Raw genomic sequence first — 22,141 nt, forward strand, 5'->3', positions numbered from 1 at the left:
CTTCCAGACACAAATGAGAGAACAGCTCACTAACCATTTTACTCGCCCTAGCAGAGCTATTGAATTACGCTTTTTTGTCAACGTTTACTGACATCAGACATATTTAACGGGTGTTGAGCATTCGTAAATTATTCTGCACTCTGGCACACAGACGAGTGCTCTGAAATCGGAGTAGATGGCCAGAGCGAATTTACCTGCTACGTCAATCAACAGTTGTCGCAGTCACATTCTATTGAAATAGTGTCTTGCATAGTGGAGTCTTTTTTTGTTTAGACATGTAGGTAGCTAACCAAACAATTAACCATAATCCCAACTCATAACGTTACTACCCTGCATGAATCTGCAGGTAGCTAACCAACCAGTTTTTATGTTATCTAGCTAACATTAGGCTATAACTAGCAATGCAAATGGCTCTGAGATATGCATAATATTACTACAGAGATTATACACGTAACGTTAGCTAGCTAGCCAGCCAGCTAACATTAGCTAGCTAGCTAACAGTACACTTTAACTTGAAATGAATAATACTTTCTGGCAGAATTAGAAACGTGTGATATCTGAATATGTAGATAGCTAGACTCTCTTACAAGTATACATGAATGGACGCTTCTCCCTCGCCGTCACGGATGCCATGGTTGCCCTTAGTTTGAAGATGTTATCCGGAGAGGTGTTTTATACAACAGCCTTCTGTGTGTTCTCTTTTCAACTCCGTCTGCATATTTGCAATAAAACACCAGAATTTGATCCATCTCCTGAGCTATCATACTCTAATTCCACTTTTCAAAACTCTATCCTCCAGAAAGTGGAGAGCAACACTTGAGCAGTTCTACTAGCTGATATCTTTCAAAACAGCACGTTAGAAAGGATTACCTACACATACTGACCAGCTCATAATATAGACAGAAGGTGCTACATGGCAGACCATTCCGAACTCATGTTCAGCCAATCATGGTTAGCGTGAATGTTGCTGCCTTTTTTCTTGGCTAAACCAACTAGGCTCGTTATTTTAACAATTTTATTCGTATTTACAGATGGCATACAAGTTTGTTATTAAGGCACATGAAAGTTCAAATGTTCCAGAAGGCATTTCTGCCCCAAAAATGAATAACTTTTAAATGGCGCTCCTTTGAAGTAGTGACGCCCGACATACGCCTAGACTCCTGAAATGAGTCTCACATATACACAACTGAAATATTTTTAAGTAATGTAAATAAATAAGTGATAAACAGTAATGGGCAGTCACTACCATTTTGGGTCTTTTTATTATTTGTTTTATTCTGTGTTGCAGCATTCAACCCACATAATGCATAGTGTATAAAATAATCAAAACCAAAATTTAAAACTGATTATTTTTTAATAAAAAAATGAAAATGAACAGACCTCAAAGAGCACTAATCGCTCGGCACTACACACATGAGGTGTAAAATAAGGGATAGTTGTGTAGATGAATTGTGGCACAGATGAATTGTGGCACATGTAAAAACTGTCGTGTCTTTGGCATCATTAAAAGTGAAGACTGTTATTTTATCAAATCAATTAACTGTAATTATTATTACGTGATTAAAGTATTCATGTAAATGTAATTAACTAGGAAGTTGGGGCACCAAGGAAAATATTCAGATTACAAAGTTACAATTTTCCTAATATCTGATCAATTAGTGTTCTTATTAATGAATTATTATTATTTACGTCAGTCTCATTCCAAACGTCGTAAATTGTTGGTTATCTGCACGAACACAGCCTTTACTATAAATCCTCCATACACCAATTGGCTTAATCATTTATTTACTAACTAGCTAAATAATCACAGAAATGCATAAACAAACAAACAGTAGATCTGTTACTAACAAATGATATGGAAGATTGCCTAGTGGGCTAAGCCGATATGACGGCTTGGTGGACAAAGGGAAGTGGGTGTGGACTAAGCAAGAGCGGGAAAGACAAAAGGGATCACTACACACTATACTACTATAATTATATTAATTTAAATGCTAATCCTTTGCACATGAACGCTCACTCATTTGGGAATAATTGCAAGCAATATATATATTTATGCACATGTGTCGTGATTTTTTTCTGTTGGAATCCGTCTGCTGGAGAGTCTGTCTGTCTCTGTCGGTCGGTCTGTCTGTCTGTCTCTGTCTGTCTCTGCCTGCCTGCCTGAAGATCAAAGTCTTTCGTGGTTAGAATGGTTACTTCAGAGTACCATCCAGAAATGTTCTCATAGAATAGATGTTTCGGCGGTTGTCTGTCTTCGCATCCCAGGTTCCCAGAATCTCTAGCTGCAGACTAGTAATTAGTATCTAAGATTTGCTCTTATTCTGTAGGGATCGATTGTCTGAGTTTAATTATTTCCAGGCGTGTAGCCAATGTTCCACGTGGTATGGTTAGGAAGTCTAAACTATTCGCAATCACAGCTCACGCTGTGGGTTTGCTCAGTCTTGGTACTCAGACCTGTGCCACTGCAGTTTACACCGAGGTACGCGTGGTCTGAAGAGGATTTTCTTAGGAGAAGCTTTTATTCGTAACAATATGAAAGGTGGTTCTATGATGCCTGATCATGTCTGTGCTCACGGGGGCAGGTCAATGACTTAATTCAACTATAAAGGGAATTACAATTCTTTCACATTAAAGGTGTAACATCACATTACATAATTTCACAAATAGTTTCATATTTACTCATTCATTTGATACAATAATTAGATGCAAACCTCATAACGGAGGCACCTATATAAACATAGTTAGGGTAATGTGACTGTGTTGTCTTTCATGAGGTCACAAACATGAAACAAAACGGACCGTGTCATAGCTGGCTTCTCCACCGACCGTTTACACATTCTCCAAAATATGGATATTGTTCCAGTCTCAAATTCTGGAATGTAGTAGAATTTGGCGGGAGTTCCTTTGTTCTACTGTCGAACTCTCTCCATCCTACATGAAAAGGGGGAGAGAGTCTCCGCCAGGAATTTACGACCTCAGATAACAGAACCTGGGTGTAGGAGAGAGTGAGAAGCCATGATCTATACCCAGAAAGGGCCACGTCATGACAGAACATTATTGTAGGATGTAGTGCAGTAAGCCTTTCAGTTGTGTTTTCCCCATCTCATTAACATGTGATTCTGGTCATCAATCACTATAACCATGCTTCAAACAAAGGACTTTTTTCAGATAAGGAAGATGTATTGGCTGGATGAGGGCAATAGGCTGACGCAATCCAGTTTGGTTGATTTGATGGGTTTCTTTCCCTCGAGGGGTCTGTAGCTGCTGAGGCATCTTGAACCGTAGTCTGTTTCCACTGGTATATTTTTTTGCTTACATTTATTTATCAAGGCTCAAGTTTCATGGAGATCAATGCTCTTGTTTCAAGAGAGACCTGTCTGCTCTCTCTTGCAGTCTCTCTTTTCTCAGCCAAACTGAGAAAAAACTGAGTTTTTTTTCTTCCTGTTCTGCCTTTGCTTGGATCAACACAGTTGGTTCCACGCTGCGTGCCCACCTGTGCTGCCTGTCTGTCTTTGCTCATCCTAACTGTGTTTGTCAGGGGAAGCCAGAGGATAGCACAACAGGCTTCGGAATGTAGCCCTGAGATAGCAGCCATATAAACATGCCGTCCCATCACCACAGATCACCTGTAAGGGAGCTTAATAAAGACACTGTTTTAGGAGATTCCTGTCACATTGGCCTGTTAAAATGATCCATTATGCAGTCTATGAAATTATGGTTAAGCACTCTGTGCAGTGGTAGTTTCTGAAGCAAGCAGGGCTCCGTAACCATCCCGTCTTCTTTCTCCCCTACCCCTCTCCTCTCTCCCTCTTTAGGAGCAGCGCCTGCACTACCTGAAGCAGCAGGAGGAGAGGCAGCAGCAGGAGGAGAGGCAGCAGCAGCAGGCATCAGACCAGGAGAAGCTGCAGCGTCTCAGGGAGAACGTGGAGAACCAGGAGACCAGGCTCAAGAAGGTCCGGGCCCTCAAGGGCCACGTGGAGCAGAAACGCCTCAGCAACGGCAAGCTGGGTGAGCACAGTGTTGCAATGAATGGGCAAGGAATTGGTTGTTCGGTTGATTGATTGAGTGGTGAATTGATTGGTGGATTTGTGTTGGATGACTGACTAATCGATTGGTTCTAACCTGTGTGTGCGTATCTTGCGTGTATCTTTCTCTTTCTCCGTCTCTCTCTCTCTGTAGTGGAGGAGATAGAGCAGATGAATGGTCTGTTCCAACAGAAGCAGAGAGAGCTGGTGGTGGCTGTGTCCAAGGTTGAGGAGCTCAACAGACAGCTGGAGATGCTCAAGAATGGCAAGATGGACGGCTTCAAAGACAACCAGAGCTCTGTGGCTGAACTGGACCACCTCTACAAGGAGCTGCAGGTGTGTATGCTTCGAGTTTGCACTTTTGGGACTATTGACAATTCCATTGTACCTGGAAAACTCAATCCCAGGAGCTCAATTGTTTGAAAGTATTTTACATATGCGTGCAATTTGACCCATGTCTATATTTTCAAATCACATACGTTTAGCATGTCGCTCATGTGAGACTCAAACCCTTAAATATGCCTACCACTGTGACCTAACTAATCAACTGAGCTGTCAGAACCACTAGTTCAAAGCCTCATATGTCCTCTACCCTGTCCTCCATCCTAGTTCAGCTCTCTGGCATGTCATCTTTTGTCCCCTCTAGCTGCGTAACAAGCTTAACCAGGAGCAGAATGCCAAGCTGCAGCATCAGAGAGACAGTCTGAACAAGCGCAACATGGAGGTGGCCTCTATGGACAAACGCGTCAGTGAGCTCCGAGACCGCCTCTGGAAGAAGAAGGCCGCTCTGCAGCAGAAAGAGAACCTGCCGGTGAGTGCACACACACACACGAATGCAGAACACTTACTTTGACATCTCAAGACTTGGTCAAAGAAATGGAAATATTTACATAGTGAAGCATACCCCATCAAAAGTGATAACCTGAGCGCCCCCTAGGGGCTGGAGAGTATAAACACACTGTATCTCTGTTTACCTCTGAAAGCCACAGATGCCTTGGCCCTCAGAGCCGGCCCCTATCAAAAAAGTAAGACTCCTCAACACTGTCTCTCACTGCCTTTCTGCACTGACAAACAAATCACTGTCTTACAGGACTGAAATACCCTCTGATCTCTCCTTCCACAGTTCACTTGTTCTGTCTCTGTCTATTCAGCATTCTTCAATCCTGGTCCCTGGGACTCAGAGTGGTGAACTTTCCACCCAGCCCCCTACTATAACACCTGATTCAGTTATTTTAGTGCCTGGCTGGAGCAAAAGCCTGCACACCTGATGGCTCCCAAAGATCAGGATTGAAGGAGTTGATGTCACAGAGTTGATTTGCTATCTCAGTTTACACTCAACACTCCCTCTCTTCAGCCCAGCTTGGCAAAACAACTCCAGGAGAGGAGTGGAGACTAGAGGACAGGAATGCCAGTGGAGATGGTATCAGGCCTGAGCTCTGACATCACTCTCTGTGTTATCTCTCTACCCCTCTTCCTCCGAGTTGTTTTTGACTTCTGTGGTTTCCATGGCACTTTCATAATCTATGTAAACATACTCGGTTGTGTCTTTGAAAGATTTTGTGAGGAAATTGTCAGGACATGTGAGATGTGCTGTAGCTATAAGTGGACAAGAACAACATGTACGGGTGAGGAGTGTTTGTAAAATGGAAACTCAAGAGTGGTTGAGGTTGTGGAGGATTTGCTCTGGCACTGAAACTGTGTTACTGAATCACAGGCACGATTTATTATCATTTCACATGTTACACGTGGTTGGCAAAATCTGTTCTCCATCAGAGGTGTTTTAATAGAAAAACCAAACCTCTGTCAAACGAATAGACAATCCCTGGTGATTTGGTGGTCTTATTGATTCTGACACCCTTTTCTTTCATTTTGAAACTAACTTAATGTGTGGAGTTGAGATGCATCTCTCCATTTAGGTAACTTTATGCTTACTAATCCAAGTTTTATCATTTTAATGGGACATATCCAAAGTTTTTTTACTTTATATTCATCTCCAGCACCACCCCAACATCAACATATTATGTGAAAATGGCAGGTTTCTATTTTCTAAAAGATGCTCACCAGATGATGAAAATAAAAAATTAAATGTCTTATTTACGATGACAGCCTACTGGGGAACAGTGGGTTTAACTGCCTTATTCAGGGGCAGAACAACAGATTTTTACCTTGTCAGCTCAGGGATTTGATCCAGCAACCTTTCGATTACTGGCCCAACGCTCTAACCACTAGGCGACCTGCTACTAAGCTTTGACTACTCATAGTTGGTTAAAATCACATGATGCCCACCAGATTGTCGTAAGTGTTGCCGAATGGTGTCATCAGAAACACTTATCTACCTGTTTCCTTTTGACTTCAAACATAGACACCAGCCACTTTCACTTATGTTGATGTTGGGGTGGTGCTGGAGATGATTAATAGGAATTTGAAAATGTTGTACATTTCCTTTTAATGTTTGTATGCCACTGTGATCTCAATGTTCCCTGGTTAATATATTTGCAGAGAGAATGCCATAATGTGCAATGCTGTATATAAGCTGTTTATGAGCAAATAGTCTGCTTTGTAAGCACCTCTGGATGCAAGTGTCTACTAAGCAAAACACATTCTATACCACTAGATCCCGCTCCGATCTGCCGCGCTAAAACTCACTGAATTAATAATACAGTAGTGGAATGAATCCTTCCTTTAATATCCATACTGAATCCTTTTATATAAATGAAAACCACATGTCACAAATGGGAAAGGATTTCATCCAATATTGAAGTAGTCTACCTCTCTCGTTTGATGAAGGGAAGAGCTAAGATAAAGAAAGTAGACGGCTGAAGAGGTAAAGGTGTGATATGTGTGAAGGTGTAATATGTGTAAAGGTGTAACATATGGAAGCAGAGGAGCTGAAGGCTGAATAGAGCAGGACTCGCTGAGGAGGTGGTTTAGTGACAGTCTCCCTGGTATCATAATGATGTCACCTGGCAGGCATGTTTCAACCATACTGGTCTCGAAAGGCTAGCCTGAGAGATACCAGCCTAGAATCACCTCGCCTTGCTCTGTCTAAACATATGGGAGGAACTGATCAATAGTGACTTATGTACTTGTATGGGGATTGACTACCAGTGTGTTCAAACTGCTGTTGCCTTTTGTGTTTTTGTTTCTCAAGAATGGCTTCCCTGGTAAGGAGAGGGCTACTAAAGACACTCATCCGCAGGTACAGTAACTGATGACAGAGCTGGACCTGACAGACACACACTGATCTCTTCTGCAGGAATTGGCAGAGCAGCAACAGGCATAGGACTTACTGCACCCCCCCCCCCCCCATTTTGTTTCCAGTAACGGAGTGCAGTTGATTTGATCTGTTTTTAAAGGGCACGACTTATTTAATCTGCTCTGTTGCGTAAAGACCTTGTTTCACACAGCTGCTGAAGATTTTTCCGAAACAGAAAAACTTTCAGATTAAGGCTCTGGCCGTGTTAGAAAGTAAAACGAGCTGGTTTGGTCTAAATGTTTTAGTGTTGGACTTGATCAGGCTTTATGTGGGGTAGTTGTGGAGAATTTTTCAACATGGTTTAGCTCCCTTAAAGATTTCCTCCACCGATAAAATAAATAAATAATAATATTAATTAAAAAATATATATATAGAGTTTTACTGTTGAAAGCGATATCCCAAGTATAAATTCAGTAAAGTACACATACTAAATTAAGAGGTCTTTGGTTAAGTAAATCAGGTGAAGAATAAAGTGAAAAGGAGTGCCACTTTAAATGAGCTTTTAATCATATTTTCATCCATAACGTCAACCACTCTGTGTGTTTTGGACTAGTGGCAAATGGATGTTATAGTAACTGTCTAATCTACTACTAAGCTGAGGAAGATGCAGAAGAAATATATTATTTTGGTCTTTGCGCTGTACTTTTCACTCTTCATGTACATCTGTGTCTGTGAGTGACCCTGTTATTCTTTCCCACTGATGCTCCCCCACTCATAACCTGCTGGATCTGTGTGTTTGTCTCACTCTGTACTGTCTGTCTAACTCTCTCCCATTCATCCTCTCCCTCCATCTCTCTTGCTCCCTCTAGCTGCCCTCTGATGGTCCGGTGGGTCAGCAGCAGCAGGGTCTGTCTCGTGTGGCGGCTGTCGGCCCTTACATCCAGTCGTCCACCATGCCTCGCGGCCCAGTGAGACACGAGCTGCTGGTCAAACCTGCTGCCTACCCCGATGGCACCGCCACCCTGCCCGCACACCCAGAACCCCAGGACAAAGCTAACATAGGTGAGATGGTGACCCCGACCTTTCACCTTTCCCGTCTCTCTTCTTCCCTCTTGGCCCGGGCAAAGTGAGCCCGTGAGCCCGGAATTCCAGCCCTCATGTTGCTGTGTCATTGTGCAGTCAAGAGGTTGAGCCAGGGAAAGCTCAGTGGTATCCTCTTCAGTTTGGTAACATAGCTACTATCAATTTACCTCATCTACTGTACATTGCCAGTAGTGTTCATTTAATTCTGTAATGACATACTTAATCCACCAGAGGGGGTATAGTGCAGGTTGCCTTGAGGTAAAATTATCATATTGCCCTTTATCACATGCTTCGTAAACAACAGGTGTAGACTAACAGTGAAATGCTTACTTACGCGTACTTCCCAGAGATTGATTTTTTAAAATCTGAGAAAAATAATAACGCAAGGAATAAATACACAATGAGAAACGATAACTTGGCTATAACAGTACCAGTCAAAAGTTTGCGCACACCTACTCATTCCAGGGTTTTTCTTTATTTTGCTATTTTCTACATTGTAGAATAATAATGAAGACATCAAAACTATGAAATAACACATATTGAATCATGTAGTAAGCAAAACGGTGTTAAATAAATCAAGATATACTCTATATTTTACATTCTTCGAAGTAGCCACCCTTTGCCTTGATGACAACTTTGCAGTTCTTGGCATTTGCTCTACCAGCTTCACCTGGAATGCTTTCCCAACAGTCTTGAAGGAGTTCCCACATATGCTGAGCACTTGTTGGCTGCTTTTCCTTCACTCTGCGGTGCAACTCATCCCAAACCATCTCAATTGGGTTGAGGTCAGGTGATTGTGGAGGCCAGGTCATCTGATGCAGCACTCCATCACTCTCTTTCTTGATCAAATAGCCCTTACACAGCCTGGAGGTTTGTTGGGTCAGTGTCCTGTTGAAAAACAAATGATAGTCCCACTAAGTGCAAACCAGATGGGATGCCGTATTGCTGCAGAATGCTGTGGTAGCAATGCTGGTTAAGCGTATCTTGAATTATAAATAAATAATGTGTCGCCAGCAAAGCACCATCACACCTCCTCCTCCGTGCTTCAAGGTGGGAACCACACACGCTGAGATCATCCCTTCACCTACTTTGCGTCTCACAAAGACACGGAGATTGGAACAAAAAATCTCACATTTGGACTCATCAGACCAAAGGACAGATTTCCTCCGGTCTAATGTCCATTGCTCGGTTTCTTGGCCCAAGCAAGTCTCTTCTTCTTATTGGTGTCCTTTAGTAGTGGTTTCTTTTAGTAGTGGTTTCTTTTGCAGCAATTTGACCATGAAGGCCTGATTCACACAGTCTCCTCTGAACAGTTGATGTTGAGATATATGTCTGTTACTTGAACTCTGTGAAGCATTTATTTGGGATGCAATTTCTGAGGCTGGTAACTAACAAGCTTATCCTCTGAGGCAGAGGTAACTCTTGGTCTTCCTTTCCTATGGCAGTCCTCATGAGAGCCAGTTTTATCATAGCGCTTAATGGTTTTTGCGACTCTACTTGAATAAATGTTCAAAGTTCTTAATTTTCCGTATTGTCTAACCTTCATGTCTTAAAGTAATTATGGATTGTCATTTCTCTTTGCTTATTTGAGCGTTCTTGACATAATATGGACATGGTCTTTTACCAAATAGGGCTATCTTCTGTATACCAGCCCTACCTTGTCACAACACAACTGATTGGCTCAAACGCATTAAGATGGAAAGAAATTCCACAAATTAGCTTTTAACAAGGCACACCTGTTAATTGAAATGCATGAAGCTGGTTGAGAGAATGCCAAGAGTTTGTAACGCTGTCATCAAGGCAAAGGGTGGCTACTTTGAAAAATGTCAAATATAAAATATATTTAGATTTGTTTAACACTTTTTTTTTGTTGGGTTGCTACATGATTCCAAGTGTTATTTCATAGTTTTGATGTCGTCACTATTATACTACAACGTAGAAAATAGTAAAAAATAAATAAAAACCCTTGAGTAGGTGTAAACTTTTGACTAGTACTGTATATACTGTACGTATAGGAACTCAGTCGGGGTCTCAACTTACTGTTGAGCGTTAGATTAAATAATACACAAGGTGCCATTTTGAAATTTGGTTGTTCATAAGCAGTCACTCAATTAGCCCATGCCAGCTATTTATTTATTGGTAAGTTAGTCTAGCGGCCAGCTATCTATACTTGTAGTAACCGGTGTGGGGCCCATTGATCATCAGTTATCATATACAAAATTGCAAAAATGTGTCTCTCCGCCTCAAGGCAACATGAGTAGAATTGCAGGAAATTAACTTTAAAACTATTTTTTTCCCTCTTCACTGTTACGAGGGAACGCCGCTAAAACGCTCACACTAAGGGCTTTGATTCAGTCAGATTGCATAAATACAACACTAATGACACACACACACACACACACACAGCCAACCAGTGAAAGGCCATGCACAGACGTTGGCCTGTTTTTATTCTCTACAGGATGACTCAGTCTTACTCACGCACTTGTTCACTCACTCGTTCAGTCCGCCTAAAATAACTCTCCCTCTTACACACACACCTTCTACTGGGGGAGGGGGTGACATTGAAAATGAATGATATCACACCAAAGCTAGTGATTTCAACTGCTAAACAACACAGCACCACAAGGGACCTCCTTCCCTTTTTATCTATCCCCCTTTTCCTCTTCGGTCCGTCTTTTCCTTTACACGTAGTCTCCAGCGGAAGCCAGGGAAACGTAGGAGTTAAAGTAACAGATTTTCCCCAGTCTGCTGTGATGTTGCATGCAATCACTTCTGCGTGATGAGCCAATATGCAGTGGGAAAGAAGAGGGGGACAGATTGGGAAGGGAAGAGGGGATTCTGCAGCCTGTCCAAACCCCTCCAGAGCTCTTCTCCATCGAGTTGTAGACTGACGTGAAGGGTCCCTGCCTGGTCCCAGTTCCAGCCAGGCCATCTGCACCCCTCACCATGCCCACACTGGGCCCCCTGCTTGGGCCTATAACGGACCGGACCTTTAACTCTGGATATCTAAGGCTCCTACTTTTTGTCTCTTGTTTGCATTTTAGAAGCCATGTTCTTGCTTAAGCCTCTGAAAGACCTGCGGGCTAAGAGAAAAGGTACACACTCCCTCTGGTGTTGTGCTGTACTCTGTGTGTATGTGCTCTCTCTGTGTGTGTGTTTGTGTGTGTGTCAGCTTGAGCTTGCTGTGTGTTACCCTTTCAGTGGATGCAATATGGTCTTTGTTGTGTGTGCATGTAAGAGAGAGAGAGAGAGAGAGAGAGAGAGTGTGTGAAGTGTGAAGAACACGAAAATACATTCTTATTTAATGTTTTCATTGTCATCTCTTTTTCTGCCAGATCTCTGTTTTTGTTGCTGTGAGGCAATACTGCCTGTTTGTTGAATTAAACTGTGCCTGTTCCCATTTTCTTTCCACGCTGGATTCAGCAGCGTTTCTAACTGGGTCAGTTGGAACAAACACATTACCTCCAGCAGAACTGACGGTCTGACAGCCATGTGGTTTCAGACTTGCCCAATCAGCTCTAAATCAGTTATTGAGGAAATGTGGAAGATAGGAAGAACTAGCTAGATCTACCACATCTTGCACTCCTGTACTGCAGGGTTTCCCGGTGCGGTGCACGTTTTGGTTTTAGCCCTAGCACTACACAGTGGATTCAAATAAGCTTGCTGATGACTCTGCTATTTGAATTAGCTGTGTAGTGCAACGGTAAAAACCAAAACGTGCAGCCAAGGGGAGCCACAGGACCGCGTTTAGGAAACCCTACTGTACCGTCTTCATTTTTCGGAGAAAAGGGGAGTCCCAGTCAAAAGGCTTATCATGTATATTGTAGCCCAGCTTCGGCCAGACCTTGTCTGAACATATTTGACCTACCATTGGTTTGAATTGAAAGTATTGTTAGAAAACACCCCTTAAACCACAACTCCCTTACCACCCCCACCCCCCTCTCTCAGGTAAGCTGGCAGAGTGGGGCGCTTCTGGACCAGAGTCCAACAGCAGTAGTCATGGGTCATCCTCCATACTGCCCAGAATGACCTCTCACTCAAGCGCTAACACAGAGCAAGGTAACCACCACCTCAGCCCAACCACACATAAATGTTACTGTAAGACTCGACCACACAATGACTAGGTATGTAGTGGCCAAATCATATCCGCCTGCCCACACTAACACGGCTATCTTTGAATTAGCTACACAGTCCAGATAGGGTTGTGCCATTGTTTTCCCTGTTTGTGTCTAGTTGTTATGGTAACACCTGTGGTGGTGTTGTGTGTAGGTGAGACGGAGGGGATGAAGAGGGACCGGCGGGTGCGTCCGTTCTCCATGTTTGAGCCCACTGAGGTGCCCGCCTCCTCCCTCCGCAAGAACCAGAGCAGTGACGACCTGGTCAGAGACGCCCAGGTAAGAACAGTGCAACTGAACCAAAATGGTCGCTTAGCTGCTTTTACTGCAGACCCAAAATGGCTGGTGTCCAGCAAGTTGAAAACGTGAACTTTAATTGAACTGAATCCAATACCTGCCGACCTTCCTACCAACAGCTTAGAGTAGTTTCTCCAATGCGCACACACATACAGTGCCTTTGGAAAGTATACAGGCCCCTTGTCTTGTTCCACATTTTGTTACGTTACAGCCTTATTCTAAAATCGATTAAATAGAAATGTAAAAATCCTCAGCAATCTACACACAACACCCCTTAATGACAAAGCGAGAATTTTTTGCAAATGTATTAACAATAAAACACAGACCTTATTTACATAAGTATTCAGACCCTTTGCTATGAGACTCGAAATTGAGCTCAAGTGCATCCTGTTTCCATTTATCATCCTTGAGATGTTTCTACAACTTGATTGGAGTCCACCTGTTGTAAATTCTATTGATTGGACATGAATTGGAAAGGCACACATCTGTCTATATGATGTCCCAAAGTTCTGCATCATTGAAGGTCCCCAAGAACACAGTGGCCTCCATCATTCTTAAATGGAAGAAGTTTGGAACCACCAAGACTCTTCCTAGAGCTGGCTGCCTGGCCAAACTGAGCAATCGGGTGAGAAGGGCCTTGGTCAGGGAGGTGACAAAGAACCCCATGGTCACTCTGACAGAGCTCTAGAGTTCCTCTGTGGTGATGGGAGAACCTTTCAGAAGGCCAACCATTTCTGTAGCACTGCACCAATCAGGCCTTCATGGTAGAGTGGCCAGACGGAAGTCAATCCTCAGTAAAAGGCACCTGACCGCCCGCTTGGAGTTTGCCAAAAGGCATGAGAAACAAGATTCTCTGGTCTGATGAAACCAAGATTGAACTCTTTGGCCTGAATGCCAAGCATCACATCTGGAGGAAACCTGGCACCATCCCTACGGTGAAGCATAGTGGTGGCAGCATCATGCTGTTGGGATGCTTTTCAGCGGCAGGGACTGGGAGACTAGTCAGGATCGAGGCAAAGATGAACGGCGCAAAGTACAGAGAACCTTGATGAATACCTGCTCCAGAGCGCTCAGGATCTCAGACTGGGGTGAAGGTTCACCGTCCAACAGGACAACGACCCTAAGCACACAGCCAAGACAACGCAGCAGTTGCTCCGGTGCAAGTCTCTGAATGTCCTTGAATAAGAGCCCGGACTTGAACCTGATCGAACAGCTCTGTAGAGACCTGAAAATAGCTGTGCAGCAACGCTTCCCATCCAACGCGACAGAGCTTGAGAGGATCTGCAGAGAAGGATGGGAGAAGCTCCCCAAATACAGGTGTACCAAGCATGTAGCGTCATTCCCAAGAAGACTCGATGCTGTAAAAGCTGCCAAAGGTGCTTCAACAAAGTACTGAGTAAAGGGTCGGAAAACGTATGTAAATGTGATATTTATTTTTTATATATATAAATAAATTTGCAAACATTTCTAAAACTGTTTTTGCTTTGTCATTGTCAGGTATTATGTGCAGATTGAGGGGGGGAAAACAATTCATTCAATTTTAGAATCAGGCTAACGTAACAATGTGAAAAATTCAAGGGGTCTGAATACTTTACGAAGGCACTATGTACCTACCATACAAACACATGTACACCTTTAACAGGACATTTGTTTTTCCATGCAGAACTTTGAGTGGAAGCCTGTGAGTATTGCGGTTAAATGAGAAGTTGTATTGTAATGGGTTAACTGTAATGTAATTATCATGAACATTAACTCTTGGCATCAGGAGTGTGTGGGTGGTGTGTGTGTGTGAGTAGGGTGTGAGTAGGATGTGAGTACCTGTCATCTAATCAGCTCCTCTGTCTACTCCGTTCTCCAGTCTGCTCCTAAAGCTGCAGTCAAGGTGCCCCCACCCGTCGCCAGCAAACCCAAAGCCCCCAGTTGCGCACCCTATGGCAAGCCAGGCCTCAACACCGGTACCTTCCCCAAGGCCAAGCCCCCCAGCCAGCAACAGCACCCCCAGGAGGCGGCCAAGGCCCGCGTCCCACTGCCCCCCTCGCAGAGCCAGACCCTGCCCCTGCCCTCCAAGCAGGACCCCCCTCTGGCAGCCACCGTAAGACCCTTCACACCAGAGCTGCCTAAGGACCTGAGCAAGCCCCAGACCCTGGCAGCCAGTTCCATCTACTCCATGTACACTCAGCAGCCCACCCCAGGCAAGCCCTACCCACCGGCCATACAGGGGTCTCTCAACAGGAGCCAGAGCCGAGGCAACGGATTTGTCAGTGGTAAGACTACCTTCTGGTTCCTCTTCATTTCCTGTTGACTGTATCTGGACTACCGTCTGTCTGGAGACATTTGTCTATTTCTCTAAAGAATGAATGAAGAGGATTGATTTCGCAATATGACTTTGTCAATCAAGGCCGGTATGTGAACCATGGCTCCAAAGCATTTCACTGAACACCAGTGTACTAGAAACAGTGTTGTCAGCTCTTGTTCTTTTCTCTGTTCTACACTGACTGGTAGATTAACTCCTAACAGAGACTTTAAAGCAGGCTGACGTAAGTCCTATGCTATGTACCTAGGAGAGTACAGTGATTCATTTAGCCAGCGGAAAGGGTCCCGACTCAGAACAAGCTGCAGTTAGTGAATCTATTTAAAGATAATAATCCCTGAGGCATGGCAACCATTAAATAAATCATTAAAGCAATCTTCCTCGTCACCCTGTTAGTGTTAACGGGTTGCACATACGCAGATATGTCTGACTAAAGTTAGGTTTGTAATGAGTTAGTTTCAGCCCTGTGGGATTTCTCCCCTTGAGTGAAGCAGAGGACATGAACTCTCTGGAGTCTGCAACGGCCAGGACAGTGTCTGTGTCCTAATTTGTAAAAGTGAGGTATTTAGTGTACTTGGAGACTTCACTAAGAGTCAATAAGGCCAGCGTGCACGTGTCATCCCTGCCCTGTGGATCTCCCTCAAGGCAAATCCACCAACCTGACCTGGCTGACGCATGTTGACACACCACTGCTCAGCCATGCAGTCAGGAGAACCGCCTTCTCTTACAGCGCTCATCCTCAAACACACATCTTCACATAGGCTACTCCCACTATAAACATCTTAAGCTGTGTGTTGCCTGCCTCAACAACAATAGATTGAAACGTTATATTTTCATCAATCCTTGTCCTGGAGTGTTGTTGTGTACCAGCAGGAAAATAGGTTGTCTAGTTGATGTTATTTTCAAAGACCATTTTAAAGTCTGACCTACTCTCTGTGTGTAGTGTACGGTAAGCCTGTGATCTCCGGTGGTGGCCCCCAGCAACCAGAGAACCCATACAGCGAGCAGCGGCACTCCCCAGACCAGCCCTCTGAGGTGGACCACGGGGCCCAACAGGGCCCCCCCGCGGAGGGCCAGCAGGGGGAGACAGAGCGCACCCCCCGTCCCCTCAGCCCCACCAAGCTGCTGCCCTTCATCTCCAACCCCTACCGCCATCAGAGTGACGGGGACCTGGAGGCCCTCAGGAAGAAGCTGTACAACGCCCCGCGGCCCCTGAAGAAACGCAGCTCCATCACAGAGCCTGAGGGCCCCGCAGGGCCCAACATCCAGAAGCTGCTTTATCAGAAGACCACGCTAGCTGCCATGGAGACCATCCTCACCACGCCCACCACACCCGAGGCTGTAAAGGAGGAGGGAGGGGCGTTGCCTGGTGTTCCAGGTGCCCAGATTGTTGGGGAGAGAAGCCAACCGGGAAGTGTGAAACTGGAGGTGCGTGAAGTCCCTCCTCCCACCCCTAACCACCTCCTCCCACCCCCAGCAGAGCAGACTCCCCCACCAGCCATCCCAGAGGGAGACAGAGAGGAGTTCACGCCCCCTCCCCATCCACCCCACCCTGCCCCTCGACCTGACCAGCCCCGGTTCCCCCCACCGCCCCCTGCTGCTGCAGGCATGGAGGAGCCCAGCCTGCACCCTCCTCCAGAGAGTTTCATGGAAGAATTCCCCCCCTACCCTCCACCACCCTACCCCAGCGGGGCTGAGCAGGAGATCCTGGGGGAGGACACCTTCAGCATGCAGGCACCGGAGGTCACAGGACAGGTCACATTGCCACCGGTAAGGAACCTCATTTTAAGTGCCTTCCATGACACCCATAAACACCAGCCCACAATCAGACACAACCTTTCTACTTGCTGCAAATAGCTTTAACATCACAGTCCTAAGCCATATTAACAATAGCCAACTGTACTATACTCTACAGTACTGAATGTGCCTCACTTGTTGTTTCTCATGGGGTTGTCCTGACTGTTCAGGTTGTACAGTACATGTTCACCTGTGTTGACCTCATCTCGCCCTGGCTAGCTACCCTCCACCCTCACTGGTTATATAAGCACAGTAATCCTGATCAAGTATAGTAGAAAGTGGAACCTGTTCATTATGTCCTAATCTGACACAGAATGGCTGCATTTCAGTAAGCATTCACATTCCCTCGTCCAAAGGTGACATTGAAATGAGCTTTGGTTATTTTCTGCCCTGTAAGTAAACAACAAGCTGCATTCCATTGTTGATCCCATATAGGCAGGTTTGTCAGTGGGGTCCTACCCTTTGGAGTGTTGATGAGTGGTCTGACCCATTTTTGCCTCCCAGTCCTTGCTCTCTGCCACTAAACCCAATGGACACCTGTTAAGACCCAAAAAAGGGCCCTTTCTTTCATGTGGCCAGTAATAGCTTATAATCTGGTTGTGTAATAATCGTGATGTTTAGTAAAACCTCAGTTTGTTTCATGACTGGTTTGGCTCTGTTAGTCAGATCAGTATTGGGCTAGTTGCAGAGGGAACAGGTCCCTTCAATCTTGAGTAGATTCTGTATTCATTCAAAGGATACTCTGGATGTTCATTCAAATCGTTTATGCATTGCATTCAGTTTCTTAACATTTTGTGGATTGGAACCCATTTATATGAACTGCAAATAGATTTTTCTATGCGACACACAAAGACTTGCACAAATCAAATCCATCCAGACAGAGATGGGACAGGACACTAGCGAACACCCTCAGACACTTCCTCGTGAGAGCGTGTCATCGTGGCTGTGCGATATCATCTAGGTGTGACGTTGTGTAAAAAGTGTACTCCTCTCCGTGTGTCTGTACTAGGGGAAGAGGACCAACCTGCGTAAGACCGGCTCTGAGAGGATCGACCACAGCATGAGGGTGAAGTTTAACCCCCTGGCCCTGCTCCTGGACTCCTCTCTGGAGGGAGAGTTTGACCTGGTCCAGAGGATCATCTACGAGGTAACATTTCTGGATGTATAGATACTGTAGTGAATACCGTATCATATTTCCTGAAATGGACCGCTAAGGTCTTAAAAAAAAAAATGACTTTCATAGAGGAACAGTGTTTACAAGTGCTTGTGTGTAGTGAAGAAAAATGTGTAAGGTGTTTTTGTAATAGCAGGTTAGCATGGTAGCTGGTAAACCATCGTACTCAAAAAGTTTAGTCTTAACGTTTTGTAGTCTTAGCTGATGAAAATTTGTATCGAGTGTGTATTGTGTAAAATGTGTGTTTGTAAAGTGAGTTGTAAAGATCCACCTCTCTCCTGTCTCAGGTGGAGGACCCTAGTCTGCCTAATGATGAGGGGATCACAGCCCTCCACAACGCAGTCTGTGCCGGACACACAGAGATCGTCAAGTTCCTGGTCCAGTTTGGTGTCAACGTCAACGCAGCCGACAGCGATGGCTGGTGAGTGGACTCTACCAACAGCTCTGATTCTGACCCTTACAAAAGCCAGCGAGGGAGTCTGACTCGTCTAACTTGAAAGTATTTTTGAATGTATGCTTTGTTTTTTCTTTCTCCCTCTCTCTCAGGACTCCCCTGCACTGCGCGGCCTCCTGTAATAACGTGCAGGTGTGTAAGTTCCTGGTTGAGTCGGGAGCAGCGGTGTTTGCTATGACCTACAGCGACATGCAGACGGCAGCGGATAAGTGTGAGGAGATGGAGGAGGGATACACCCAGTGCTCCCAGTTCCTCTACGGTCAGTAGTTCAACAGCTACTGGTACAACAGCCTTGAGTGTTATGTCAGGGGAAAGTCTCTGTTTCTCTTTGCATAGAAGAGACAGTGGGCAGTGTGGTTGTTGATGATACTGTGATGGTGTATTTGGATGCACACCTGTAGGTGTCATCTGCATTTGGCGTTTGTGTGCGTGCGTGTATATTTCTGTGTGTTCTTGCTCCGCTAACACCCGGTCTCCTCTCTCCTCCAGGTGTGCAGGAGAAGATGGGCATCATGAACAGGGGCGTGGTGTACGGCCTGTGGGACTACAGCAATGACAATTCTGATGAGCTGGCGTTCCACGAGGGAGACTGCATGACCATCGTCCGCCGAGAGGACGAGGACGAGACCGAGTGGTGGTGGGCGGGCACGGGCGACACGGAGGGGTACATCCCTCGGAACCTTCTGGGGGTGAGTCGCACTGTGTCAGAACTGCATTTCGTCAAGTTAAACATTTTACTGAATAACTTTCCATTAAGATGTTGATTGGTTGCTAGTGTTCCAATGTATCTAATAAGGTGTTTGTGTGTCTGCTTTCTCAACAGCTTTACCCAAGAATTAAGCCCAGACAGAGAAGCCTGGCTTAGACCCCCTGTCAATCCTGAACTGTAAATATATCAGGAGGCATGGACACTGGCTGTGTCTGATTGGTCCAATACCTCTCCTCATCTTCTCTCCTTCATCTGCTCTGATCTGTGAAGTAATACGGGGGAAGGTTGAGATGACTGAAATGGAGCAACAATTGAGATGCAGATCCACACAGGCTTTATTTAATAGGATCGTACAAGGAGAGGCCAACAATCACATGAAGAAACGTTGAGACCAAACCACATGAAGGATTTTAAACTGACCCAAGAACACTACAGACGGGCCTATGACCACTGACTTTGGCCCATCTGAGGCACTTTTATATACCAGGAGAAGAGGTTTTCCACACTTATTTTCCCAGACCACTGTGTGTGTATAAGACACTAAAGGCATTATGTTTCTCTACATGTTTGTCGTATTGTTTTCCGATCAAGTATCTGCAGTTATAGATATTGATCGGAATGTCTGGGGATAAATGTCAAATGGAACAAACAGTATTTTTATGTAGAAAGGTGATTTTTTTACACTTTTACATAGTTTTCAAAACTGTTATTCTTTCATTTTAACCTCGTCAGAAGGAGCTGGAGCTGAACAATGTGTTAGTTGAGTGAATGAATGAGTGTAATACATGATGAATGTGATGAATTCTGTATGAACAGGTATTCTGTTACCATGACAATTCCTGTGTGGGCTCAGTCTGCTTATGTCATTTCCTGTTTTTAGTGACTGTCCCATTCAGTATATCTACAATAGAAGCCCATGTTTCAGCATTGACCCTACTGTACTGGCAAGGGTTAATGTCTGAGTGTCTACCACTATTACCACTGTTCAACTTATCAAACTGGGAATGAAATGATGAAACGTATGTTTGGTTGGTTGAAATGTAGCCTATACCACTGTTGAATGAGCTATTGCTTTTGACTCTTGTTCTTCGATGATGCTAAGATCGAAAATATACTGTACCACAGGCTAAGTGAGCAGATATAAGCAGCACTCGTTATTTTTCTCTACACTGGCTTAATGGTGGAGATATGACAAACAGGTAAGTACTACAGTTATTGTGCTATTGTCACAGTAGACATTCCTCGGAAACTATGACATCACTAGTGAAATCCACGTGTCATCTGTTTCTAAAATGGCGTCCCTGCATTTAAATGGACCATTTAGCCATGTAGGAAGGATGAGAGGGTAAACTTCAAGGGACCTTATTCACACGCTATGTAGCTTGGCTTGAAGAGTAAGAGATGGTAGAGATTAATGCTTACAATGTCAGACAAGGTGTCTTTCCTTAAAATCTCTAAAGCAAGTTTAATGAAAGCTCATTCATGGTAAGGAATTCTGCATCAACTCGTCTCCACCCATACCATTGTCTATTCAACAGATGGATTTATTTTTGTTACGTTTTATTATCGTTCTTTTTTGTTTTGTCAAACTATAACCTCACATGTAGAATTGTAAACATTTACAATAAAATACGGACGTTCCGGATCCGGTGGCATGCATTGAAACCTGTAGTCTTTTCGTGGCTTTCTTTTGCAAATTATAATGACTAACAGACTTATTTCCTAAAACTTGTCAATACTAAACATCTTACTAGGTGTGGGACATTCATTGTGTGACTAGAAATAAGTAGCAGGTATATTACGCTCCGGCAGCTGGAAATTGTACCTCCACAATTCAACTCTGGGAACATGGCGGCTCTCAACACCAGACCATGGTACATGGTTTACCAATTGATACAGAAAACGTCACCGGAATCAAAACTTCTGAGTTTTTCTATTTCAATTTATTATACAAAATTCTTGCAACCAATAGAATGGGAGGGGTAGAGTGCAGTTGAAGTGTGTCAATGAAAATAAAAGAACTAATGTAAAATATACTGTGTCCATAAAATGTATATACAGTTGAAGTCGGAAGTTTACATAGACTTAGGTTGGAGTCATTAAAACTTGTTTTTCAACCAAGTAATTTTTCCAACATATGTTTACAGATGGATTATTTTACTTATAATTCACTGTATCACAATTCCAGTGGGTCAGAAGTTTACATACACTAAGTTGACTGTGCCTTTTAACAGCTTGGAAAATGCCAGAAAATTGTCATGGCTTTAGAAGCTTCTGATAGGCTAATTGACATAATTTGAGTCAATTGGAGGTGTACCTGTGGATGTATTTCAAGGCCTACCTTCAATCTCAGTGCCTCTTTGCTTGACATCATGGGAAAATCAAAAGAAATCACCCCAAAAAATTGTAGACCTCCACAAGTCTGGTTCATCCTTGGGAGCAATTTCCAAATGCCAGAAGGTAACACGTTCATCTGTACAAACAATACTACGCAAGTATAAACACTATGGCACCACGCAGCCGTCATACCGCTCAGGAATACCGCTCTGTCTCCTAGAGATGAACGTACTTTGGTGCAAAAAGTGCAAATCAATCCCAGAACAACAGCAAAGGACCTTGTGAAGATGCTGGAGGAAACAAGTACAAAGTATATATATCCACAGTAAAACGAGTCCTATAACGACATATCCTGAAAGGCTGCCCGGCAAGGAAGAAGCCGCTGCTCCAAAACCGCCATAAAAAAAAGCCAGACTACGGTTTGCAACTGCACATGGGGACAAAGATCGTACTTTTTGGAGGAATGTCCTCTGGTCTGTTGAAACAAAAATAGAACTGTTTGGCCATAATGACCATCGTTTGGAGGAAAAAGGGGGAGGCTTGCAAGCCGAAGAACACCATCCCAACCGGGAAGCATGGGGGTGGCAGCATCATGTTGTGGGGGTGCTTTGCTACAGGAGGGACTGGTACACTTCACAAAATA

At 44.3% G+C, this 22,141-nt stretch overlaps 1 protein-coding gene across 6 annotated transcripts in view; it reads left to right on the plus strand.

Moving 5' to 3' along the window:
- LOC139562131 (apoptosis-stimulating of p53 protein 2-like) overlaps positions 1–20,826 on the plus strand; it is a 51,911-nt gene extending 31,085 nt beyond the window's left edge. The window contains exons 6-21 of one of the 6 annotated variants that reach the window (XM_071379497.1): positions 3,816–4,008; positions 4,180–4,361; positions 4,672–4,836; positions 5,009–5,050; positions 7,177–7,224; positions 8,091–8,283; positions 11,349–11,399; positions 12,253–12,363; positions 12,574–12,698; positions 14,575–14,980; positions 15,971–16,797; positions 17,834–17,971; positions 18,286–18,419; positions 18,545–18,711; positions 18,942–19,141; positions 19,276–20,826. In XM_071379497.1, the coding sequence (XP_071235598.1) occupies positions 3,816–4,008; positions 4,180–4,361; positions 4,672–4,836; positions 5,009–5,050; positions 7,177–7,224; positions 8,091–8,283; positions 11,349–11,399; positions 12,253–12,363; positions 12,574–12,698; positions 14,575–14,980; positions 15,971–16,797; positions 17,834–17,971; positions 18,286–18,419; positions 18,545–18,711; positions 18,942–19,141; positions 19,276–19,317 (3,024 nt within the window). In that variant the 3' untranslated portion in view covers positions 19,318–20,826. The remainder of the gene's footprint in view (positions 1–3,815; positions 4,009–4,179; positions 4,362–4,671; positions 4,837–5,008; positions 5,051–7,176; positions 7,225–8,090; positions 8,284–11,348; positions 11,400–12,252; positions 12,364–12,573; positions 12,699–14,574; positions 14,981–15,970; positions 16,798–17,833; positions 17,972–18,285; positions 18,420–18,544; positions 18,712–18,941; positions 19,142–19,275) is intronic. The other 5 variants (XM_071379499.1, XM_071379502.1, XM_071379501.1 and 2 more) reach the window with 5 other exon arrangements.
- The last annotated feature ends 1,315 nt before the right edge of the window (positions 20,827–22,141 follow it).

This window comes from Salvelinus alpinus, chromosome 32 (genome assembly GCF_045679555.1).
Source record: "Salvelinus alpinus chromosome 32, SLU_Salpinus.1, whole genome shotgun sequence".
NCBI lineage: Eukaryota > Metazoa > Chordata > Actinopteri > Salmoniformes > Salmonidae > Salvelinus > Salvelinus alpinus.